Source organism: Drosophila nasuta, chromosome 2R, assembly GCF_023558535.2.
Source record: "Drosophila nasuta strain 15112-1781.00 chromosome 2R, ASM2355853v1, whole genome shotgun sequence".
NCBI classification, from domain to species: Eukaryota; Metazoa; Arthropoda; class Insecta; order Diptera; family Drosophilidae; genus Drosophila; species Drosophila nasuta.
Window position 1 is genome coordinate 14,647,026 of NC_083456.1, and position 27,714 is coordinate 14,674,739.

Consider the following 27,714-nt stretch of genomic DNA (forward strand, 5'->3'; position numbering starts at 1 on the left):
AAAGCATCAAAGAGGGACGTTACGGGTCAAGGCATGCGGCAAAAGAGACTGAACTAAACACTGCAACAATGCAACACAAATCGCATGCCAACTGACGCGGATGGATGCCAAAGGATGTGCTATTGCAGCAGCAACAGCTCTTCCAGTTCTCCAGCTTTGGCTGCACCTGAAGTTTACCCAAAACGGCAACAAAGCCAAAAAATGGCAACGAGTTGCAACTTCATTATGCAGTTGCAGTTTGCAACGAGCAGCAGAGCCAAGTTATCTGCTGCTGCGTGTGTCGCTTTATTAACATCTTGAATGGGCGGCGAAACCGAGGACAACAAGCTGCTATGTATTTGGGTATGGGGACAGGTTGTTGTTGTTCTCTGTCTCTTTGTTAGCAGCGCTGTGCCCCATCATTAAAATACAATTTTCTGTGTCAGGTTCAAGCTGCAGCACCAAACACACAGCAGAGACACTCAGACAGACATAAGGATAAGAACGAGAGAAAGAGAGAGGGAAATGGAGACACACGGTGTGACAACGAACATGACTACAGGACTAAAGCGATGTTTGCGAATGTCCTTTTTGGGGGGCAGCTTTCGGTGCCTTGCAGCCTGCATTTGTTAGGAGGCGCCCAACAGGATACGGGAACAACACGGCCATTAAACATGAACCTCGTTACGGCGTCAATGTTGCCTGTGCTCATGCACAGGGCTCTTTTGCTCTTGTTCTTGTTGTCGTTGTCGTTGACGTTGTTTAGCTTTTGTATGCGCCCTGCACTTTCTGGCCACACTTAATGACTTTTGGGCACACATACAAACACACGCACCTGCCTGACCTTGTCTATGTGCATATGTGTGTGTGTGTGATGCTCTTGTATCCTGTGCCAAACGTGCTCCTTGTTGAGTTTGCGGTCTGCAGCAGACAATCGCCCACTCCGACGATTATAACTATTTTTCGGCAGCAATTAATTTGAAGTTTAACACGCATCGCTGGCCCAAGAGACGACACAACACCAACAGGAGACGCACAAGCGAAACATTATTACATAATGTGGTCTACTGCCACAGGCAGCTGCCAAGGACAAAACCCAGCAGCAAAGTCAACGCCGCTTAGCTGCATATTCACCATCCAGCAGCAGGTAGAGGAGCTGCCTCCCCATCAACAGTGGAAGTGCAGGAGTTTGTCCTGATTGTCTACGCAGAGCACACGATGCCGAGCGGCTGCTTAAGCAACTGTGGCCAAGACATAATCCTGGCGCACCACATGCGTACGAGTAAACAGTTTCAAGGACTCGCAAATGCAAACAGGTGATGACAACGACAGACAAACGCTATAAACAAAATAATAACAAAGCGAAAGCAGCAGCAAACAACACAAAGAGCAACAAACTCACTCACGAAATGTGAGAGCAAAACCAAGAGAGAAACGCATTGAATGCGCAGAAGCGAAAAAACATTTTCGAAATTCGATTTCGAAGTCGCACAAGTCGCTTAAAAAGCATGTCCTGGCAGCATGCTAAGCTCAGTCTAGTGCTGAATTTATAGACGCAAGGACACGCGAGCTGTGAGCAAAAAGTGACTAACCAAGTGATCCTAGTGCCAAGTCGTGTATGTGACTGTGACTGTGTGTGTGCTTGTGTGTGAAAATAGTATCAAAGCAAAACGCACTGCCGTTGGGCAATTAAAAGGACAATCTCTGGCCAAAACGTAAATGAAAAAACTAAAGTCAAATATCTGGTCAGACTCATCACAACCACAACCGACACCATATATTCTGTTGAAGCTGTTGTTCACTCTGTGCGCATTGTTGTTGTCGTTCTCCTATGCCGCTCTTTGGCCTGTGGCCCAATGCGTGCCAAGCAAACGTCAAACTTTTTGGCAGACATCAAGGCGTCAATGCTGGCAGCTACTTACATGCTGTGACTTTTGTTGTTATTGCCAACACAGCATCCAAAGCGTCCAATGGAGGCTATGTGGACTCAGCTGGCGCTATTTTCGTTTAGTCATTCATATTTATGTAGCATACTTTTGCGGGCTGCTAGTTTTTTAGCTTCTGGCACAAACATTCGTATTTTTAGTTAGCTGCGTGCTTCATTTCCTTTCTTTCGCTCCTCGCACAAACACACTCATACACACGTAGCTGCTGTGCGTATGTGTTTTGTGTGAAAATAAATATGTAAGAGCGACAGGCTTTGCTTTCAAAAACCTGCTCATTTCCTGTGCACGTCAGCCACGCACAGACGGACAACAGCCACCCACACACTCTCACTCACACATACCCACACGATGACACTCACAAACAGATGCGCCCACGAGCAGCTGTTGAAGTTGCCCTGATGCTGAAAATTCCACTTTAACATCAACTTGCATTTAATTTCAGTGCTGGCAAATTTAAAATAAACAGTGAAATTGTCAAACCAAAAACAAAAGCATAAGAGAAAGAGCCCGAAAACACAAAACAAAAAGCAACCAAAAAATAGAATCAAAACAAAACAAAACGCAAAAAAAGAATAACGAAAGCAAAAACAAAAAAATACGAAAACGAAATTTAAACGTCTGCATATTAATCAGTGCTGCCTTCGCGACACGTCCTTACGACGACAGCGTAGGTTTGCAGCTTCCAGCTACGAGCTACAACGAGCATCAAAACAGAACCCCACAGCAGCAGAGCAGAGGACAACTTATCACTAAGGATTTAGAGGCGCCGCTCGCAAAGCCGCTTAGACGTCAGGGACGACGACGACGACGACGACGAGTGGCCAGAGGCAAACGTTAATCAACGGTCACAGGACCGGACGCAAAGTGCGCTCCTGTCTAGTTGTCTTTCGTGGGATTCTCTCGCGCTCGCTCAACATCAACAAAAACAAGAACAACAACCAGTAGCAAGGAAACGTCGCCTCATTTGGCCACTGCGGATTATGTTAATTAGGTAATTTTTGCTTTGATTACTCGTACCTTGAACACGACACAAGCGAAACCAACCAATCCCCGCTCCTTCTCTTTCAACCACTCATCCAAATTTCAATCTCACTGCAAAGGCAGCGACAGTTTTGCCCCACTCGCAGTCCGACCGTCCACGTCGCTTACATATTTATGAAATTTTCATGTAAATCTCGCTAATTCATGCACATTTTGCTGCTGTTGCTCCCTTTGCAACGAGTGCTGTGTCCTCTGTCCTGACTGCCTGCTTGTTTTTCTCATTTTTTTTAAATTTTCCTTTTCCCTAATTGCAAGATAATTTTGAGTTTGTATTGCCCAACCAAATTATTTTCACATCCAACTAAAAAAGTATAATTAAAAATGGAATTCTCAAAAAGTTGACGCGTAAATTAGAAAAGTTGTCAAATGTTTTTTAAATTATGCATTTCATGTTTACCTTGCCGATAAACTTTTGGCCAATGTAAACTCTAAACACATTGTGTATAATGAGCAATCGCAAATTTATGTTTGCAATCAAAATGTGTTGCACCAATTAGCTTTTCACATTTGCCTCCTAGCAACAATTGAACAGAACACAATTGCAATATGTTGCTTTCGTAGACATTTACGAATTATTGCCAAGCGAATTCACTTTCAATTAATATCTAAGATTATCCTTTACATTAGCCAGTTCAAATTCCTGAAAATCACAACGATTTTCTTACTGATGAAATTATTATTTTGATTTATTCAATAAACCCGGTTTGACACTTGAAAACAATAATAACATCAAATAGTTCACCTGACAATCAATAAATAATTTACTTGAAACGTCTCGAAAGACCAAAGGCTGGGAAATATACAACTTGATTAATTAAAGCACACAAACACATTCGTACAAACTGAACAAAAGTCCACAAAACTAATACAAAACTAATGCGAATGCGAAGGCGAATGCACAACGAACTTGTGGAAATTGTAGATGCAGCAACTGAAATGCAAACAGACAGCTGCTGTAGGCACTGAAAACTTTCTGCAACCTGCTTCCTGATAATTTAATTATAAAGTCATGAGCTTCACTAGAGAATTGCGAAGGTCGATCAATGGGTAGGATGAAAAAACGTGGAAAATTTAAAACGAAATTAGATAGTATTCAAACGTAAATTATGACCAGACAATAAATATATTTTCTCAATTAAGTTATTTAAGTTAAAGTAAACTTCTCGTTTGCATATTTTTTTTTATTTTACTTGTGATTATTTGAAAGAACTTTTTGTATAACCCTCGCATACAGCTCACATCATGTTGGCACAAATCTTTAAAACTTTTGTGCAGCTGCTGCTCGGCATCAGCAGGACCGCATTAGTTGTTGTTTTATCGTTGCTCCCATACAGTCGCTCGTTCGCTCTCTCTGTTTTAGCCAGTTTATGATTTTCAATTTAATTTTATTGATTTTTGCCTTGTTTGTGCGTTTGCGTATGAAATTCATACACTCGAATACAAATACAAATACAAATTCAAAAACAAACAACGACAAATTTAGTATTATACTTGCAAAGCTTTGCTATTTGTGTATGAAAGAATGAAATACTTTGAGGCATTTATTTATTAATGGAACGCTGAAACCGTAGCTCAGATTGCAAAGTACATAAAATAGAAGTAAGTAGATTAAGCCACGCTAATTTGACTTTTATCTGTGTGGCCCATAAAAACACGCAGGTGGTGGTGGCACTCGAAAAGTTATAAAGTCCAAGCATTGAAGCAATTAATGCTGCCACAACGTCTAATTAGACGGCGTCAAAAGTGATGCCAGATGGCAGATAACGCACACACCCACCGCACGCGCACAAGACACACACACACACCTCAACCCATACCCATTTCTCGGCATGTTGTAGCTGGCTCAATTAGACATGCTAAGGCGTTGGGCAAGTACCTCTCAAGCAGCAGCAGCAAAAGCGACCGCAACACGGCGTATGAGTTATGCGGTAGCAGCAGTCAACCCTCGACTTCTCACTCCTCACAGCACTCCGAGGCAGGTAGTGCAAACAAAGCACAGTGTAGCAACAGTCTAGTGGAGGTCTTTGGGGTTGTCCCGCCACTTGAGTTTCATTGTTTACGGTTTGCCTGCTCTCTCCTGCAATCTGAGCGTCGAGTTATATGCACATAACAATCAAAATCGTTAGCTGCTACCCATTTTGATAATGGACCGAAGGCAGAGGGAGGGCGGAGTTGTGGCCAACATGCGAGTATGTGGCAGTTAGTTGAGCAAGTGAACAACAACACACTGTGGCAGGTAGCATATAATCAAATATTTTTGTATGTAGAGAGCCAATTCAAAGCCCAGAGGGGAGCAGACAAGCGAAACTTCAACCGAACGAGATACACTACTCTGAGACTATGAGGTATATTAGCTTGTTGTTTTATTCTTTTAATAAAAGATTTTTTGGATCGATTATGATATTCTAAAAAAGCCATAATAAAATTTTCTTAATTACTTAACTTATTTACAATTTATCACTAATTGTTAGTGTAGAAGAAATTCGGCAAGGAATAGCTTAGAATTTGTATTCTGGCTTTTTATTTTTGGCAGCAACCACAGTTTCTTTTAGTCTTGGCCAAGAGGGAAGAAGAGCAAGGTTGGGGTTAGCGCCTGCAATTTGCATATTTATGAAGAAGCTCAAGCTGCAAGACAAGCGACATCGCTTTAAGCTGCTTCAAATTGAAAAACGCGTTCAGGGAAAAAGATACAAATGCAAATGGCTATGTGGCAAGACAGACTGCTTGCAACTAAACCAAGAGGGGAGATTGTAGAGAGCGTACTTTATGTAAGCGCAACAATAATCTGTGCTGATTTACGATTTACAGGCGCGAAATAGACAAGCAGCAAAGGGGAGGCTGAAGAGTCAGACAGAGATGCTTGCTCCGTTTAAGCAGACAATTTGCGTACGCAATTTGCAGTTCATGGGCGGCACACGCCCTTACCCCGCCCCGCCCTTTGTGACATGCCACTGAACAACATTTTGGCAAATGCGAAAAAAGCAAGCAAAAAAAAACAATAAAACAAAAAATATTACACAGATTTTGATCGCTGGTTTTTAGCTGCCTTTTTGAACATTTTTAAAAGCACTTCAAATGCAAATAGCAAGTCGGATGGAAGGGAAAATGGCAGCAGCATCCGCTCTGCAGCCCCCATCCATTTCATTGTTATTTTTGCTTTTGTTTCAACACAATATTTGATGAAATATGCAAAGCCAGCAAAAATATGCCACATTCGTTGAACAAATAGCAGCAAAGCACAAATAGAGCTCTGCTCGCCATAAACTGGCAAATTTGTCTACAATTCGAGTTATTAAAACAGGACAAAAATGTAACTTGTAAAATAATTTGCAAAATATTTTAATTGACTGCAATATATAGTTTATAGATTGGATTCTGAATGAAAGTAAATAGATTTACGTTAGTTGAAATATTTGTATAATAAAAACTAAATCATTCCTTTAAAAATGCTTATAATATTCAACTATACGCAAATGTAAGAAACTCGCAACTCGAGTAGCATTTTTTTTGCCAACTCCAAAACTGGGTTTCGTTACACTTTTCACTTTCTACTCTCCCCAAACACTCGAGCAGCCCGTGACTTAAAATAATTGTATGTGGCAGGCATACTTATGTGTATGGAGGCTAGGTACAATGCAAATGGCATACAATAAAATGGGAACCAGGACACACGCCGGCAAATCTTACGTTAATGCCTAATCCCTGACATTAAAGTGTTGCGCCAACAAAGTGATTTGTTGTAGACAAAGCGACCGCACTATGAGCTGCCTGGCTTCGGTGTTGCTGTCGTTGCTCTGGCAGCTGCCGCTGTGCGCCACAATGGCAACGAGGCATTGCAAATAATCTTTGCAGTAAATACGTAACAACGCCAACAACAACAAAAACGGCGAAGAAGAAAAGAAACGGCGTAGAATGTGTCTGGGGATCATTATTTGCGCAAGTGGGAAACAAAACGTAGGCAAAAAGGCCCCGAACCAAATGTCGCACATGACTGCGGCGAATGTGCGCGCATGTGTGTGTGAGTGCATGTGTGTGTGCGCCCCAGTGTGCGTATGTGTGCGTGCCGGCGTGTATTTGAATGTGTAATTTAAGCATTAGAGATGCGAAAAACCTTAACTCAGTCGAAGTAACCAGCAGAAGCAGCAGCAGGAAGCCGGCACATGCCAAGGCACCCACACAAACACACACACACACGCACACATATACATGCAGACACAGACACGAAAATTGAATAAATTATGCGTGTCATCACATGCCGACAACTGGCTGGGGAGAACGATGGAGCAAGGGAGCGAGAGGGCGTTCGCATTGGGGGATGCAGCGGGGAGGCAAAGTCCTTGCCTTATCCATTCAATGGCGTAGCTCGGCAATTTGTGCCCGTCTACAAAGCAGCAAACGACGACGACAACAACATTCAGAGGCATTTAATTAAGCATTTTGTATTCATCGGAAATGTCATAAAAATGGCGGCGTTTGGCAACAGCCGCGATGCGAATTTGTGGCGCTTGCGGCACCATAGCAAATGCACATATGCTGCATAAGCATCTACATGTATGACGCCAAACACATACATATGTACAACAGCATACAGCATATTATATAAAAGACCGGAATAGTCAGCTGCAATGCGGCAGATGCACAGTGATTCCAGCACAAATAAAACAAGTTATCAGACAGCTTCATACGAATGAAACTACGAACTATTGATAATTCTTTTATTAACAGTTTTATAGAATTATAATTAAAATTTCTTTTAAAATACCTTTTAAAAGTTATTCGCAATTATAACCTAATAATTCTCAGTGTACTATAATGCTGCATTGAAAGTATTAACTCGCATATTTTACACAAGGGAATACTGAATAAAATATCAAGTATACGTAGAATTTGTACACATAAAATTGGTTGCAAAACAATGTTTAATTTTGCTACTAAGCTTGTACCATAAATTCATAAATAATTATAATTTGGCTTATATTACACGTTGCGATGTCAAGCCTAAAATTTCGAAAATGCCGTTCGCAACCATTTTGCGTTGATAAAACATAAATTGATAATTTATTTATGTTCCGGTGGTAGTTGTTGTGGCTGTGACAGGCGTCTGTGGCATGGCTGCTTCTTAAGGCAAAGTCACGTATCTTGGCGACCCCTAAAGAGAAATAGTGAAAATATGCAAAGTAGTTGAGAGCTGCGAGGGCGTCTCTGACGTATCCCATTTCAAGGTTCAGTTTGTACACACAAAAAATAAAAAACAGCAGCAGCAAAAAAAAGCAAAATAAAAGGCGAGCCAAATGCCAATCCTTGAAAGTGGCAAACAATAAGCGCTCAAGCGATCCTTGCCACTAAACAAAGTTTTCGGTCGCCTTACAACTACATTTGTAAATACTCCTCCATACACACAAACACATACATGTGCATAGCCATATACAAACACAACTATTTATTTGTTTATCAAGTTATCCTTGAAAATATTTAGCAGCCACTCAGCTGCGTTGCGTATACGCATAGTTAACCTGCCATCATGACGGCGACACCTACGGGGCACCTATGCGACAACCCGCTCGAGGGTCTCTGCCATTTGTGTGCGTCGATGCTGGTGTGTGTGTGTGTGGGTGTATGTGAAAGTTTTCAGCTAACCCGCACTTTAACATCGATTTTTTTGTCCTTCTTTTCTTTCATTTTGAGCTTCTAGCTAGCTTGCAGCTGCCTTGAAGCTACTTATGTTTATGTTCACGCTTCGGCGTTGGCTTTTAGTGCCACACACACACACACACACACGCACACCTCTATACAGACTGAGATGTGCAGTCGTCGAACTACCAGCAGCATCATCATTTCGTATTCAACGTAGCATTAAGGTCAGGATATCTGGGATTTATAAGTTTTGTCAGCAGTTTCGCTTTCACATCCTTTGCCCACTTATTTATGCAGGCCGAAAGTGTTCCGAAGGGCACCTCGGGCTCGAGCTGGGTTTGCACTTTGGCACATCATAACTAGCAGCTGCTTAGGCAAGCATTTATGTATTATTTAAATCGAAATTAAATGCCAAGCTCAGCAGAGCAGATTGAAACTATGAGAGTGGGAAATGAATTTAATACGTACATCACAATCCGCCGCCACTTGAAATATTCCGCATTTTGTTGCACGATCCACGCATAACTTTATTGCCTGTTGTACAAACTGTTTTCTCGGCTCCCATTGTTGGCTAACAAAAGTTGTGTGCCACGCCCACTCACAAATGGCTCACGCCTGCCTGCACTTTCGACACTTTTGCGCCTCACGGTCAAATGGTTATGGCTTATAATGAAAGCCGAACCGAGCCGAGCTAAAGAAAGAACCAGGAACAATGAGCGCTGAAAATCAAGAAAAACATGCAACATCAGGAGGCGGAGGAGGGACGACTGTGGCAGCTGTGTATAGGCAAGTCCAGGCATGCGGCACAACAAATTAAAAACTTGGACGCCTTTTTCTTTTGCCAACAAAATGTTTTCCCATTAAAAAATGAAAAATTGCGCAATAAGTTCGCTGGCCCAAGGCATTTAAAAGTATGCAGAACACCGAGCAGCTAACTATGTATTCTTAGCTTGCAAATTCCAAGTATTTCTTAAGCGCATCTTTAAGGTACTTAAATAAAATTACTCTGTCAAGGTATATTTTATCGCGCGAGTACAATTACTACAGATCATTGTGAGATTTTTCCCATTATAATAATGCTCTTTAACGATTTATCGCGTTGCCCGGCTATAAGATGGACACTGATAGGTTGCCAGACAAGACCGGATTAGTTTTAAGACAAATCAATAGTGAATGGCACGAAGCTATAAATTGACAATTGTTGTCGGCCGCCTGAAATCTGGATCTTAAGTTATAAGAAGCTTAGGACCAAATCACATTGGGTTTGCAACGTCTCTATGTTATATGGGCTAATTGCCAGGCCAATCATCAGGAGGCAAACAGAGAACAGACAACAGACAACAGAGAACAGAGAGTAAAGAACACACAAAAGCAGAAATTACCAACATATATCATGATGCTAATGCTTAAAGTGAACCCTTGCCGTTTTGCTTTGCGTGTTGAACTTGTGATTTCCGCCACATTAATTTCAATTTCACAAAAAGACGCCCAAAAAGCGAGGCACACCAAGCCCAGGTTCGAGTGCGGGCCAGTTGAGGACACGGCGCATTTGGTAAATGCCTTAATGGCCTAATTTTTGTTTTCAGGCGCGAGGCAAAGGAGCCCAACACAACAAAAAATACGACAGTTATGCGTGTAATATTTTTTTCCTTTTTGTATTTTTTTTTTCGTTGTGGGCTGAGTTGGAAATTATCATTGAAACTGCGTCTGGCAGCCAGAATGGGCAGGCAATTTTAAGGGTTCAGCGACGTCGCTTGTGGGCCATGAAATGATGTCGTAAATATTTAAAGTTTGTTGTCTGCCTAAAGGCAGCTAGCTGCTCCTTGCCTCTTGCCATTCGCCATTTGCCAGCAGCCTGCCTTGCTTCTGTTTCCTGTCCCGCTGCTGTGCAATAATTTTGTACTCGAAAAATGAAGCGTAATGTGCGTTAATGTTAATGACGCGTATTACTGACAAGTGCCTTGCTTGATAAAAGACCACTTGAAAGTCGACGCAGATGCGCTAATTGTCAGATACGATTCAACTTTTTCGGGGACCCGCAAAAGTTCCTTGTCATATCGATTGCAAAACTTGTTAGCAAACTGTCGATGAAAACTCTGTCTGGGGATCAACAAGCGACCGCCAGCAAAACGACAAATTAAAGGACACCGAAACAGCCACACTTTGGAAACTAGCCGGAGCAGAAGGAACAACGGCAGCTGAAAAGAAAACCAAACATAAAGCGCAATGCCGTTGACAACCACAATCAAAATAACAAACCAGCACTGCAAGTTTTTGGGGGCTCTCAGAAGGCAACTAAGGGCAACAGAAAAATGTATTCATATTCGATACTACGTAAGTTTATGATGTGGGGAATATGTAGTACAGCATTCTGATAAGTTGGATTGAGAATATTAAGTATACGTTTACTATTAAGCAGCAAAATTCTTCAACATTAGATATTCCCTTTTATGCTGTCTACAGGGTATTTCATGCTCTGCATTCGAAATGTCTTTCCTTGTTTTGTTTAAACGTTTTTGATTGTTTTCTGTTGCAAGGCACGTAAATAGAGAACAATGCCCCAAAGCAACAGAGCAGCCAAGTCAATGGTACACACTTGCACACAATCACACATCGTCGCATTGAAAAACACTTTTAGTTTGCTTTTTTACGGTTTTTTATTCAACTCAATATTTTCCGTTGGCGCAACGTTTGCAATAGGAAACCACTTGAAGTGCGCAGCGTAGCTAGCGAATTATTGATTTTGCACTAGTTTCAGATTTTCGGTGTCAGAGATTTGCACGACACAGCGAGGCAACTTTAACTGACAGCTTTAACTGCTTGGCAACTCTCAGTCCCGCCATCTTAGTCTCTCTCTCTATGTCTCTTCCTCCCTGCTTATTTATTTGGCCAGACTAAGGTTTCAAGTTACGTTATATGTATCTGGCACTGACAATTTGGAGCACATAATGCTAGTTGTCCTGCCGTTTGTCATACATGTGTGGTGTTGGTGTGGGTGTGGATGTGGATGCGAGAGTCGCAGCAGCGTGTGCGTTTGTATGTCCTTGTCTCTATGTACATAATCTGGCTATCAGTTTGTCCAGAATACCACAGACCATCACCCTCATATGTCAAGCAGACACGTATCTCAGATTTAATGGCCAGGCAAAGGCAATTTGGCAAATTATTAGAAAATCATTGTGCCACTTTATGGCCTCAGCAAAAAACCAACAAAAAAAATATAGAATATGAGTGCCCATAACAGACACTAGTTGGTTTGGCCAGTGCCCACATCCATCTGCCGCCCCCTGCGTAGCCATCAGTCTACTGCTGGTAGCTGAGTGGTCAAGCTGTCAAAATCATTAACCGAAATGCAATTTGCTATTGGCTGACCGAAACAGTAATACGAGTATCTCACAGACCCAAATTGAAGACAAGTGGCATGTGAGGCGAGACGAGGCAGAGGCTACAAACGAACAATATCAGATGAAAATTGTGGCCCAGATAGCCAAGAGATGAAATTAATAAGGCCTAATGCATATAGACTGGCTAAGTGGTTTGGTAAATGGTTGGCCAACAATTTATGCACATTTATTGAAAAACTTTTTCAATTTCATAAAAAGCTTTTGCGCAACTAAACCATAACCACACTGAGGTCGGCGACGTCAAGGGGTTAAAACTGTGAGTAAGACAATAAAAATGACTGCTACCCCAAGCAGTCAGTCAGTCAGTTAGATAGAGACAGACTCACATACGCAGAGCGAATGATGGACAAGAAGAAGAAGCAGAACCAAGCAAAGCGACCGTCAACATTTTTATTAAAATATCTTTGTGTGGCATCCTCTGTTGTGCTCAAGGCCCCAGTCGAGAAACAACAACAGCTTCGAGCAACCAAAATTGGGCTACCAAAATAAAGCCAAAGACGAAGCCAACCAGAAAACCCAGCACACACACACACACACACACAGATACACACAAAAAAACAAGACGGCAAAAATACACACATAAGCCTCTGTGGCTGTTTCCCCAGGCCTTGAGCGATTTTTCACTACACAATTTAACAAATAAAAGCAAAAAAGAAAAATCATACAACATGAAAATCTACACATAAATAAAACAATAAAAGACACACTCACACACACTTACAGCACCAACAAGAAAAAAACAAAAACAGAAACTGAAGAAAAAGAATAGAAAGAAACAACAATAAAGACGAACAAGTTTATTACGAATTTTAGTTATGTGTTTTTGGTTGCCTGCCTTGCCGGGCATCAGGCAGTGAGCATGGAGCTGTCTTTAGCCGCAGGGCATTAATAAAGACAACAACATGGCATCGAGATATGGGCATAAGTCATAAGCACAAGTTCTCCCTAAAAATTCTTTCGCCTTAGCTTCGCAAATTGTCCGAGTATGTGAAATATGTGAACGATTTATGAATGTATTTTGATGCATGCATCCAAATGCTTTCAAGTTATTCAAATTCATCGATTACAAAATAGATGTTCCGTCTCTGGAATTTGTGAATTTGATAGGCGACAAAAAAAATGTTAGCTGTATTGAATTACATGAAACGGAGACAAAATAAACCGAGGAATTCATTTCAGATATGTATAGAAAGTCGTAAATAAATACGTATGTGTGATATCGTTTCGCCATCCGCATTCTCGTATAGCCCTCAACATCCATTTGACAGTCGAAAGCTCGAAAAAGAAACTTTAATTTGAAAACTTTTACGCGCTCGGCACAACAAAAAAAGTGCTGCCATCAATGGTTGAAAGCGACAAAGGCATGCTGGCAAATTGTTCGCAAAGTGTTGGACATATCGCTTAAAGATTTCAGCACAGTTTAAGAGCCGCAAAAAAAAATACATGCTCGCACACGTTCTGGCAATGTTGACATTGACACAGATGCTGAAGGATCCCAATGCTGCATTGCCTGGCTGCCTGACTGCCTGCATTGAATGCATGTTAGCTGCAGCAACAGCGGGCGGCAGACTCAATAAAACTTGCACAAAGCGGAAGTTTATTAAAACAGCAGTCTTGGGAAAAAAGAAAGTGCACAAGGCCCGTGCATGACAACTAAAACGAGGAAGGCCAACCAATGAACAATTCACAGATACCTTTCAGGCAGTTGTAAAGCTAAAAGAGCAGTTGAATATACCCAACTTAAATGTATGCAGAGCATCAAAATGCAGGAAACGCAGTAAAGCAAAACATGCCGGTCACACAGAGCTAAGCTAACTGAGTAAAAAGCCAGCAGTCAGTGCATTTTTACATGAGACCCGAATACACACATAGAGACAAACACATACACTGCACACATATATAAAATACAACTACATTTAAAAGGGAGCGAATGCTGCTGCATAATGTATACGGCAGGAGGGCAGAGATACAATTTTGTATTTTGTTGCGCAATTGAGCGCGCAACTGAAGCAAGAAACTGCGCAAAAGTATCTCAAGGAACTGGCAAGACACAGAATTGCACACCAGGCACTCAATGGAATGCAATTGGGTGACAACGTTGTCCTTGCCATCAAATGGCATTTGCATTTTGTCTCACAATGCAAGTGCACTGATAAAGCCATGCCAGATCGGGTTGGCTTCAGTTTCTATACAGAGCGAAGCTTAGCAGCGCTCGGATGGGATCGCTACCTAAAATTCTATACAAAAAAAAAGCGAAAAACTACTTTGATGTATGGCAAGCTGGTTGCTGGGTGCCAGCAAAATCCAATTTCAACAACGAACCCAGCAGTGCACAATGGATTTTATTTAAGCAAGCTCTATGCAAAAGCAACTGAATAGCCGCTGCTACAGCGCTAGCTTTCTGCTAGATATATTTGCATTGGACAAAAGGATGCACTTTAAAGGAGCAGCAGCAGCAGCAACAGCAGCATCAGCTATTTGCTTTGTCCTGTGCATTTGATTAACTGAGAAAACGGAAGAGGGTAAAGAGATTGCTATAAATATTCAATATGCTTGGGTTGGCAAATTCCGGGTAACAACCCTCGCTAATGTTCAATCATAAAATACAGTCAGCTCGGGCTCGTCGCAAAATATGGCACAGCAATTCGCAAATTATATTCAAGCTGGCATTAAATAAACTGACAAACGCAGGAACCCTCCGAAAAAAACAATATATATACTATATATACAACAAGCAGCTCAAGAAGCTCTGACTGATGATTGAAGGGGGAGCAGAGTAGACTCGAGATGGAGCTGCTTCAATCTTGGTAGCGACAGCGACTGTCAGATGTTCCCGGCCATATTGTTGTTGCTGTTGATATTGCTGTTATTTGTTGTTGGTTTTGTGTGTGTTTTTTTTTTTTAAATCGACTTTCATGTCAACTGACTTGTGTACAACATCTATCTGCCTGCAAAGCGATGGGGCAGTTGACGGCGGATACAAGGGGTGTGGCAATGTGGCACACATTTTACTGTTGTGTAAGCAAACGACAAGTGAAATGAAATGCCAACTTCTTGATAACATTTGTCAATAAATTTAATATAAACCAGCGATGCCTATAAATTTGTTTACTCATGCTCATGCGAGTAAAGCGTGTTCGAGGAGCTAAAGCATTTATGTCTCTGACTTGCATAAACTCGTAGTGCCGAAGTGCCAATTCCCTAACTCATCTTTATTTATACTCATTACTTGTATTGTTTGCATGTGCAATCATTTGATTCTAAATATTTGCACACATATTTTGCGCTTTAATACACACAATTTCATCGTTTCACTTTAAATTTGATGGCGGCCCTATCAAAATCCCCAGATAAAACTTGTGTACCCATTGTTGGTTGGCAAATTGGCAACTTTGACTTTAAGTAGACATTGACAAATTAATTTTGAGAGAAAAATCGTATAGCATCGCATTTGAGGGTCATTACATTACATCGCCAAACAAGGAGTAAATCAAATTTGCGTCGTTTTTGGGTTGACAGTTTGTTTGTTGTAGAGAGTGTAGAGAGTGGCTTTACTGTCATACTGTCATAATGTCGCTTGTTTGCAGCGGAAATGAAATGACCCAGTTAAATGATTTATAGCACACACCCACACATACACATATGCTGGGGTATATAACCCAGGCTTAGTGGCAAATGGCTGACACCACGCGGTCAAAAAAGGTGGCTCATGGCATGTGGCATGTGGCAAGTGGCATTTGGCTTGGTTATGACTCTGCCCGGACTCACACCGTATCACGGCATAATGTTTAAGCATGCTCAAATTATAATTTCATTAGCTGCAATCAGCATAAAAATAACACTTAAGGAAAAGTGCCAAAGCACTTTCAAGTCGTAAAGCTGAAGCTCAAATTAAAAAACACGACCAAAAAAATACTTATGTATAAAAGTATGGGGGAAAAACAAAACGCTGGCTAAAGCGTAGAGTCGAACAAAGCGAATGCTGAGCAAATTATTACGAAGTTTACCTTTTCACAGTTTCCTTTGCACTTTTATTTTTGCATTTAAGTAGCAACAGAAACAACAACAACAACAAGCTCAACCTGAACAATATCCTAACAAGCGTAATTACAAATTTTTTCACGTTTTATTACAGATTTTAAGCACGCGACGCTGCGATGCCAGGGGAACAATTGACGTTGTAATGTGACAACAGTTGACTGCAGCAACAACAACGAGAGCAACAACATCGTCCTCTACTATAATCAGAGCAACAATAACAGGTGAAGCGATGCACGCTTTTTAATTGACATTTACTCGAGTCGAACAACGTTGTACAGCAATTAGCTGACTGCCTGATAAAAGTTGAAAGAGGCGAAAAGAGACGAAAGTAAAAAGCGAAAAGCGTAAAACAATTGCTAACGACAAATTAAAAAAAAACAACAACAACACAAACTCAAAACAACAATTGAAAAGGTGATGGCCAAGTTGATATTTAATTAAATATTCAGCATTTTTAGAGGCGACGCTGAAAAGTAGGCAACGCTTTTTCCAACCTATCGCGTTCGCTCTCTCTTAAAGCAGAGCCAAAAAACAATGGCCGCCATTGCGGAAACAATGGCAACGCAAACGTTAAAGCTGTCAAACTGTTGACAGTTGTCACATGGTCGACCAGAGGAGCGCACGTGACGCAAAAATCGTGCCAGGAAAGGGCAACTGGTGAACGTGAGTGAATGAGTGAATGAATGAATAAATGGCAGGCAAATGAATGAAACGGCCAAACGTTCGCCATATTCAAAAATTGAGGCAACAGCGGCAAACGGTCAATACGCTAAACATCTGCACGTACAACGCATAAATTTTAAGTGAAATTAAAGGCAGTTGCTTCCCAAAAAAAAAGTCTAAAAAAAGAAAACACCAAAAAAAGTTATAGACAATCATTGCCAACCAGGCATAAAGTCAGCCGAGGCACTAAAAAAACACAAAAACAAAAAACATGAAGCATGCGCGCAACTGTGATCTGCCAACCATGGCCATTATTGGAATATTGCTGTTGTCTATTTCAACCGTGGGTGGTACGCACTCAGTGTCCTTGACAAACGCCGCGGCCGAAGAACAGGAGCTGCAACTATCGCTGCATCGACATCTGAGTTTTAAGAGCGTGCAACGCATGCTGCGCGATGAAAACGAGCCCGCCAACTATAAAAGCGAACTACGTTACTATCAGAAGCGGGAGACGCAGACGCAACATGAACTCCACAAGCGTGAGATAAAAATGTCCACAGCATTGCTCAATCTCACGGCTCAAGGACTGACAGCCTACGACAGTCAGAAGAACTATCAAGGACAGTTTGAACTCGTCACCCACATGGATCTGAGCAACAATAAATTAAGCAGCCTTAAACTGGATAACTTTGTGCAACTGAAACAGCTGGATGCGAGCAACAATTCACTGACAACGCTGCCTGCTGCTGGCTCAATGTTAGTCACTTTGGATCTCGCCTGCAATCGCTTGGGTCAGCTTTCGGCTAGCTACTTTGCCCAACGAATGCCGCAACTCAAACATCTCAATCTGGCGCACAACCAACTGGGAAATATATCGCGACAGGCATTCTACAATTTGAACAGCCTCGAAACGCTGTTGCTGAGTCACAACAACATCACGGACATCGACTATGAAACATTTCTGGCATTGCCAAATCTACAACACTTGGATTTATCGCATAATCAACTTAGCGGCTCGGCCATAAGAGCTCTACAGGGTATTCCCGATCTTGTGAGTCTCTCGATTTCACACAATCCACAAGTGGGCACGGCCATGCAGGAGTTTGTCGCCTCGTGGAGTCTCAAAGAGCTGGACGCTAGTGGCACAGGACTCTGTCAAGTGCCAGCTGCATTGGCGCAATCTGTGCGCACGCTCAAATTGTCGCACAACTGGCTCAAGGTGAGTGGCTAGCATATATTTATTTAAAGATGCGTCACAGCGTACAAGGAAGAGCATGTATCTAACATTATATGACGCACATTCCACAATCAATAAATTAGCGAATCCTTGAAGCGTATGCCGATTGCTCCTCTCTCTTTGTTGCCCGCTGTTCCTCTGTCTGTTTGTGCGAACCCAATGAACCGCAATTTTGACGCTTTTGCCGGCAATTAACGGCACATTCGTGGCAGGCTGTGTAACCGAGGCCCGACTCGCACTTTTTCGCTGCCTTTCTGCCTGCTGCCTGAGGGGCATTGGGGCTTTCCCTGTTCCCAGGCTCCCCTTGCTGCCATTAATTAGCATCTGTTTTGCGGCCCGTGGGTCGTGGGTCGTTCCTGCGTGCTTAAGTGCTCCTCTCTGTCTGCTACGATGTTTGAAGCTTGTGCCCCACGCAAAAATCTCACCCAGGCGTATGATTTACACTTTGTTATTTTTAAATTTGCGCCGCCATTTTGTTGCCTCCCGGCTGCTGGCAGCAACGCGCACTTCCGGCTCCGACATGCAGATGGTTATGGTTAGGTAGAGTGAGTGAGTGAATGAGTGAGTGAGGAAGGCAACTTTGTCGCCGAGCTTTAAATAATTTTTATGTTCCGCAAATGCCAGCAGGGGAATTCATTACGTGAATAGGAAATTGTATCTACAAGTATTATTGATTAATACATACTGCATTATAATTAGAATGTTGAATAATGTACGCACAAAAAAAATCGCATTTGATAAAATAATTAATGTGCCATGAAATCACATTGAAATTGCATTAATAGATAATTGTTTATGTTATTTTTTAGCCTGCCATTGACATTAGTAGATAACTTTAAAAAAATATATATATAAAGCAAATTCAGCGGAAATTAAAACTGATAGAAGTTTCAAAAACAGATGTGCAATTAACAAAACAATTTAAAAAATGCAATAATCAAATTCAATGAGCTTTAAATGAACAAACTGTATAAAGTAAATAAATAGCCTTTTTATTTATTTTCAAGTAGACATCAACATGTCATATTGCAAGCGCATTTCTTAATTTAGCTCATAAATAAACAAATCTTTGTTTGTCTATTTACATTTTGTGAAGCATCGCTTAATTCGCTGCATTGTGACTGAATACCACGAGCAGTTAGATAGCTCTCAGCCAGCCACTTAGCCAGTGCTAGACCATAATTAAAATCACAATGCGGCCACCATAAACACACACACACAATGGAACATTTAAGTGCACTTTACACTTTTCACAAATGCTCAGGAAACAAAAGCAAAACAAAAGGCGCTTCAAGTCTTAATAAGTAAAGAGTGTTTGTTTAAACGAGGAGAACAGACAGACAGACAGCAGTCAGACATTTAGAAAGGCAGAAAAAGAGGCGATTAGCGTGTCCAGCCAAAGTAAAAGCATTCTGAGCTGCAGCAAAATAACAACAACAAATACGAGTAGTATAGTGGTAAACAGATTTATGACAGCGAGCAGCGAACAAACGATTGTGTTGAGGGGCTTCGCTGGGGGTATTAACTAAGCTTAAATGGCTTTAAGTACATATAGAACAACAAATGCGGCCCATAAATTGTTGCTGCTGCCGCCATAGCTGCCACCATTGCTGTTTGTCGATTATGGCAAATGCCATAAAAGGTGCAAAAATGCCGTTCATAAGCTGTTCAGGGCAAAAGACAAAAGCGCGCCTGACGCTGGGCATTAATAAAATAAGGATAATTGGCATAAGCATAATCACGTTTAAGCCAGCAGCCAACGAGCAGCTGAGACAGGCTAAGACTGCGACAGCCTAACTAGTTGCAATGTCTGCTTCGAAGCCAGTAGCACACCAAGGATCCCTTTGTTCTCCGACAGCAGGCATTTTAATTTGTCTGCGATTCCTTGTCGCCGCTTCTGTTGGTTGCTGCTGCCTCTGTTGCCGTTATGCCTTTATCGGCAGTCAACACGCAGCCTTTTCATGGCAAATTATGGCGTTTAGAGGCAACCGACTTCGTCTTGTACAGTCAACGCTTCCTGTCTGTCTGGAGCAACAACGCTCGAAGGCAGCGACTGCCTGTCTGGATGACTGGATGTCTGGATGACTGCTTGCCTGACTGACTAACTGACTGACTGACTCGTTGGCAGGCTTCGTGCCTGGCGCTTGTTTCATTTAATGAGTCGCGTCTATGTTTACTTTTGGCCCTAGACGAGCAATGCCCTAGGCAACGACAACGGCAAAGGCAACGGCAACTACCAAAAGGAGCAAGCAAGCGTCCAACCAACCAGCCTTTGAAGTAATTATAACGGCTGATTCACATTAATTTTTAAACAACTCAGCAAGTCACTCTCTTCTCGCACTAATCAAATTTCCATGGACCAACTTATACTTATAAGCAGCCAGCACACAGAGTGCGCTGAATCACAAACTTTTTGCTTTGTTGTAGCTTATGATATATTGTGTTTTTGATTTACGGTTCACAATGTCAAATCGCTTGTCTGCATCTTTGTTTTATTGCTCAATTTACAACGCTTTCTTTTTGCATTTACAGGCTATTAACTGCGGTGATCTAGACAGCTATCCCTTGCTGCAATATTTGGATCTATCCTACTCGCAAATTGCCCAAGTGGAGGACGATGCGCTCGGTCGCCTCGAGCTGCTTGAAATACTCTTTCTCGATCACAACAGTTTGATGCGTGTGCCCAGTACTTTGCCCACTTCTCTGGAGCATCTGTTCATGCAACACAATCACATTATGGAACTGCAGCCACAGGCATTCGCCGCACTAAGCAATTTAAAAACCCTCGATTTGTCGGGAAATCGTTTACTATATTTGCCAGCGCTGCCGTTGCCCAAGCTACTCACGCTTAATTTGCAATCGTCGGGCATTGAAAGCGTTAGTCAGTCGATTGTGCATACTCTGCCGCAGTTGCGGGATCTTTTGCTGGAGGATAATCCCATTAGGTGCAGCGATCTGCTGGGCATTGCCGAGTGGGCGAGTCCGTGTCGTAGCCCCGATATGGGTCAATCACCGGGTCGCATCGATTTGAAGAGTCGTTTCGTGCAATCGCAGAACTTTTATGAGCCCTTCAGCAGTCAATGTGGACGAGAGGGAACGAAAGACGACGCGCAGCAAGATGAATGGACTAAATCTATGCCGCCCACTTGCGGCCTGGCAGCAACAGCAGCAGCAACAACAACAGCACCATCAACTATGCTCAAAGTGCACAAGTCAAAGGCAGCAGCAACAGCAACAACAACCATGGCAACACTAACAAGTGCAATGCAATCAAGCGGCAACAACATTGCGCTAGTAACCGCAAAAACTTTAGGGCCAGTTGAAACAACTTCGTTAGTGAAGCTGCAGCGCCAACAAATGCCTGGCATGCCAACTGCAGCAACAACAACAACAGCAACAATAACAACCACAGCTCTTAGTCAAACAGCAACAGCCAGTGGCATGCCAAGTTTGGTGGCAGCAGCAGCAACTCTTGCTGCCAATCGCACAAACATTTTGGCAGCACAACCAGCAGCAGCAGTCAGTTCACTGCCGCCAGCGACGAGTCGAGCAGACGCTGTAAATTCAACTGTAGCAACAACAACAACACCACCAAAAAGACTCGCCATGCCAACTCACATTAGCGATGTTGCTGCGGTTGCCACAACAGCAACACAAGGCAATGTGCCACAAACAATTTCGACGCTTATAACTGCCAAAGAAGAAAGTCAAAAGCTGTCTAATAATACAGCAAACAGTTTATTAAAACTGACGACATCGACAATCGAAACGCCCAGCGAGACATCCGGTCAAGAGGTGGCATCATCGACGTCGATTCCGAAGGCACAGTCACAGCCACAGCTGCAACATAAGCATGCCACATTGCAGTTGCACATTAAAAACCGTCATCTAATTGGTACGCCCTTGCTGATGCACAAGGGCGATAACCTGCTCGTGGATGCCGAGCAGTTGCTGCTGCCCGGTACGGCAACAGTGGCGGATGCGGAAACATTGGATGCCAGCCAGCAGCGACAGGAAGCGACTGATAAGCGACAGCCGGATGTAATAAAGGGCGACACAAAGGCTACATCGCTGGAGACGACGACAGAGAAGACAGCAGCATCAACAGCAGCATCAGCAACAAAACCAACAACAGAATCAGCAGCAACAGCAACATCTACAACAGCAGCCAAAACGCACAAGAAAAAGAATCCCTCGCTAAGCATCAAAAAGATGACCTACAGCACAAAGCACGCAACAACTATGAAAACAGCAGCAACAACAACAACAACAACAATGCGAGCAGTGACAACAACAAGTAGCGAACACCAACAGCATCAACACAGCAGCGTGAATACGCCAAATGCTGTGAAACAAGAGCTCAGCACATTCGCCCAACTGAAGGCCTTTGTAGATCTCAAGACGGAAGCCTCGAAGTCAGCACATCTGCTGGACACACGCCAGGAAACACAACAAACCCTGCCTGGCAGTCATCCGGGTCTTATGCTCTTGCTGGCATGCGTCCTGGTCATTGTCCTGTTGGCGGGCCTGGCGCATGTTTATCGCTGTGAGCTTCCGTGGCAACGCAGCGGACGCACCGGACAGACACGACCGCATCATCAGCGCCAGTTCAATGAGAACGACGATGTGCACAGCTTTCTGCACTATCAGGGATCGAGCAATACGGATCCAGCACGTCTGCAAGCCTGGCATCACAGCACTAGACGCGAAGCACCCTACAGCTCGCCTCTACACAATCTGCAAGCCCGCGAATTGCAGCGCGAACAGCAGAAGCTGCAATTCTACAGTGCCTCCCTAGCTGACAGCTCCATTGGCAGTGGAAGTGGCAGTGGCAGCGCCTGCTCCTCGGGCAGCAGTCGCTCGAGCTTGCACTCGCCCAGCAATGAGGATAGCTACTACATTGAGATGGCACCCAGCAGTCCCAATGCGGCGGCCAATTCACTGTCCAGTCTACCCATGGAGCTGCTGAGTGGCAGTCGTAGCAGCGGCAATGTGGTAGCCACAGAATTGGGAGGTGGTGGCGCCACATTGACATCGCCAACGACGCTCAGATCAGTGAGCAGCAAACTGATGGCGCCCAGTTCGCGTCGGTTGGGCATCTGGTGACAAACCGTCTTCGGACAGCGACAATACGCACCCTTCCAGTAATTCAATGGCAAATAGAAATCATTATTCTTAGTTTTAAGCAAGAATGAGAGACAAGTCCCAACTGCCCTCTGCCAGCTGCCACTTGCCAGCTGCCAACTGCCAACTGTCAGTGTCCGACTGGCCGAAAGTGAGTCATAAAGCTAAAAACAGCAGCAACAATCTAAATAAGGGACTACTTGCACCCACATAGATATATTATATATATAAATATATTTATATATTTGAGTATGTGTGTGTACACAGTCTAGCTTGATTTATGGCTCTGCGTGGCCGCACACGTGGCAGGCCTCTTAGCGTCTAGGTTAGCAGCAACAATTTGTCATAAAGTTGCGTTACGTATACGCCAAGTAGTCAAGCAGCCAAATAGCCACCGTGTCCGCCTACCGTCTCCCGCCTCCATCGCAACCACAACGCCAATCGACGGCAACTTTTTATGGGCCATCGAGCACTCTGAGCAGCGAAAGCCCACTGCCCTTCAATTTGATGTCCATCTTGTGGTCGTATTTGGGTCAGTTTACTTGAGGCCAACGCCGTGCGTTGTCTATGTGTATGTGTGTGTGGGCCAGTTAAGTACGTATGTGTGTGTGTCTGTGTGTGTGTGTGAGTATATAAGTGCCTGTCCGTTGGCCAAGATTAAGTGCTTTGATAGTCGTGCATATAAAAATGAAATATCGATAAAGTATTAAATAACAATTTAGTTTATGACAAGGCTCCAGCTATCAATGCGCATTATAAGTTCTCAGCAACAGACGCTGAGCAATGCAGATTTAAAGAGAATATATTGTATATCCATATAAATAATAACTCAATTTGTTATGGATGTAACTTATAACTTGTTCCGCATGATTACAACATATGTATACTTGATTGAGCTTCGAATAGCATGTCCCAGTTTAATTATAGTTTTGCAATTTCAGCTATTGCTGCCACTTCCACTTCCACTTCAGCAATCCTTTTTCGTTGCAAAAGCCAATAGTTGTAATTACATATAAAATTCCACACATGTGGCAGAAAGTAGGGCAAGTAATTTCCGAGTTAATCTAATTGAAGCACAAAGCATATTTGTAAAGTGAACACAACACAGCTTACTTCCACTTGAAATAAAAACTTCAAACAGAAATTCGTTCTCAAGCAGGCGGCAACTCTTTCCCTAAAGACGTTAAAACTTTTAGTGTCCGTGTCGATCTTAACCCACTTGCCCAGTTTCCTATAAGAGAAGTGACTTGCCTTCAATTGCAATCTAATTAAAATTTCGACTTTGCCTCCGGCTGAAGGAGGACACTCAGTGAAAAACCCTTCAGGATATTTTCATTTTTATTTTCACCCATTGTTGTTGATGCTTTGTAGCTTCTTGTATCGACACCCTTCGGAACTAAGGGAATTTCTTTATTTCCTCATTCTGCACCCCATTTTCAAGCTGTATTTAGCACTTACCGAAGAACTGAACCAAGACACGCCCACGCTCCGCCTCCCACTTAACCTCATTTTATAAATTGACCAAGACAGCATATGGTGTAAATCCCGCCAAATGGGCAGACATCTAATCCGCTACGGCAAATGTGAAATGTTGTAAAACTATTTGAAGATATGTGAAAAATGCCAATGCCAGTGTCTGGCCCCTGATCTAACAGAACAACAACAGCAACAACGACAAGCAAAGCTGCTAAGGCCAACATCAAAATAATGTGCCAGCAAATCAAATTACAAGACACGCGGCCCCATTGCCGCACAGCTTTATCTTCACGAGGGTGAAGTGTGTGGGATGCCGTCTGAAATGATGATAGGAAGGGGGGCTAAGGGCAGTACAAATACAAAACACAACAATTACATTAAGACACGATAAAAAGTTGTGCAACAATCTTGCGAGCTACAGAAACCACAGCAAACCAACTAAAGGACCAAGGACCACAGTCATTGCACAGTTTTTCAACTTTTTGTGGCTTTGTAATTGGAATACAAGAACAAGGCGCGTGCACACGAGCAACAGGAAGATAGATAAAGCTGCAAAAGAGAACGAGAGTGTGAGAAAAAGAGGTGGTGAGGGGTGAGGAAACAAAGAGAGAGAACGAAACGAAAGAGAAAGAATACTTCTAACAACAGGCGTTCAAGCGTTCGTCTTAAGCAATTCAGAAGGATTTATTTTCGGCCACAAAAGCGAAATGCCGAGCAAAGCGGGCTAACAACAATTAAAGTAATGCTGACCAACAATCTAGGCCCGATTGGGTGGGATTACCACCGACAGTCGGACCGTCCGACCATCCGACCGACCGTCGTCCATCCGAACCAGAGAAGTGCCATAGACGCACAAAATCTTAATTAAGGAAGTTCCAAGTGGGCAAGTGTCAGACTATGCGGCACTTGGAGGGTTGAGGCTGCCTTTTTATACTCATTTTGCCAGCACAGCACAAAACTGGACTACAATGGCTCTACAATAGACCCAGGCAACAAGCCAACGCACACAACCCACGTGTCCAGTGCTCGGGCATTGTCAAATTTAATGAAGGTTTTCATGCTTATGACATGCGCAGCTGGCCAAGATTTAGTAACTTTTTTAAGATGACTCCCACCAGCACCAGCAGCAGTAGCAGCAGCAGCAAAGGCCTTCCTAAAATTCCGACAACAAACTCCCAATGAGTTAATTCGATATTTGACACTTTTGGGTCACATTCCCCGTACGGAATTTTAGTGCCTCTTTCTCTCTCACACTCTCGGTACTGTGGAGAACAGTTAATAAAGTTTTGTTGAGTCCGGCGTAATTATTTGCCTGCTAAATGGCTTTTAGACGACATTTCTGGGCCATAAATGGGGGCGATTCACCAAGTTATGTGAAAATAAGTTGCTTTTTCCTGGCCGCTGGCCATTGGCCATTTATATAGTCGACATTTGGCATTTGGCAGTTGGTTGTTCGCAGCTCTCAGTTGGCAGCTAACTGTGGCTAGATCGTAAATAAAGGTACATAATTGGACATTGCCAAAATGTAAAACAATATCCATTGAAGCCAACAATAATTAAACTTAATTGTGTTGTACATTTTAAATTCCGAATGTAAAAAAAGAGATCACGAATATTATATAATGAATACATGGCGAATAGTTTATACAAATTGCAATTTAAAATATTCTGTGTTGAATAAATATTAAGATAGAAAACAATAAATAAAACGCAAAAGCAAATATTTGCATTTCATTTTGCGCATTTTACCAACTTGTAAATGCCACAAAAGCAACAACACCAACAGCAACAACAACAAAACTAACAACAACCGTAACATCAGCAGCAACTAATTGCCAAATATTGAAAAAAAGACAAAGAATAAAATAAAATTGAAAAAAAATACTAATAAAAATACATAAAACTAAAAATGAACAAATTGTAGCATAATGCAGAGAATATAAATATTTAAAACAAAACGAAAACTACTTATATTTACAGTTTGAATATTTACTTATTCAGTTTAGGCAAACAACTCTCAAAATTGACATAGACATACGAATAGATCCAACAAAAAAAGCATTTGCCAAAGTAATAATACTAATTTCTGTGTGTATTTTGTAAATAAGTAGATTATTTAATCTAATTATAGAGATTTGTGTAGTAGCTCCTCGAAATTGAATCGTTTGCTAGACATTTGCTAATACTAGTGCAGCCAACATCTTGGCACAAGGCGTTAAATATAAATATGAAGTAAATACAGAAAATTGAAGACGATATTAAAAGTAAATAATAAACATTATATGTATTATGTATATAGCTTATAAGTAATAATAGAAAGACGAGAGAAAGCGCAGAGAAGCCAAATTTTATGAGAACTTCTCAAATCGAACATTTTAATGGCATCCACGAAAAATGCGAAATAAAAACTGGAAATTATTTAATTACAAAAAACACAAAACTGCGTAATTATTTCAATGAAACCCATAAAAAAACAACACAAGGATTGTTATTTTTTAATTAGTTGAATGCAAAATAACAATAAATAAACTGCTGAGCCGGATATAATACAATACTTAAAATTTATCGCACGCATATCAAATGTGTTTACCAATTTTTGTTTAAATCCCCATTCAATCAGCCACATCAATGGAAAAACATTTCGAATACACAAATTGTATAAGCAGTGTATGGTAAGGTTAAATGCGTATCTACCAGTTAAATATCGGTGCAATGACCAGCTGAAAACATTCACTTCACTTTCCTGGAATTGGGTCACTAAGTTCTTTTGCAATCACTACTTTAAGAACCAATCGGCAATTCGCATTAATAATGAAGATCTGACCAGCTGCACATGACAATAAAAATAAACGTTAAATTAGTGACGCATGCGACAGTTAAAAGGAAACCGACATTATACCAATAAGAGACCAAACTCTCTTCTACACACACACACACTCTCTTGGTTATGTCAAATAGCCCGACTAAACAAAACAGCGAACAATTTTATTTCAAATCCAATTATTTCACATCGAACTGCAATCAGATGATTGTGTCCAGCAACAGGAAGAGCACATATGCTGTGTATGTGTGTGTGTGTGTGTGAGAGAGTATTTGTGTGCGTGTGTGTAAATTGATGCTCTCAACAAACGACGCTCTGAAAATTGCCGACAAAATGAAAGTCAATTGG

General features: G+C 42.1%; 2 protein-coding genes across 2 annotated transcripts in view; one reads left to right on the forward strand and one right to left on the reverse strand.

The window, feature by feature from the left end:
* Positions 1-27,714, reverse strand: part of LOC132784330 (protein timeless homolog) — a 64,372-nt gene that overhangs the window by 6,425 nt on the left and 30,233 nt on the right. The window lies entirely within an intron of this gene.
* LOC132784331 (serine-rich adhesin for platelets) lies at positions 1,524-26,953 on the forward strand. The gene is given in 4 exon segments (XM_060789869.1): positions 1,524-1,595; positions 2,368-2,916; positions 16,140-17,927; positions 20,478-26,953. Coding segments are annotated over 2 exon segments (3,564 nt in total). The 5' UTR covers positions 1,524-1,595; positions 2,368-2,916; positions 16,140-16,979; the 3' UTR covers positions 23,094-26,953.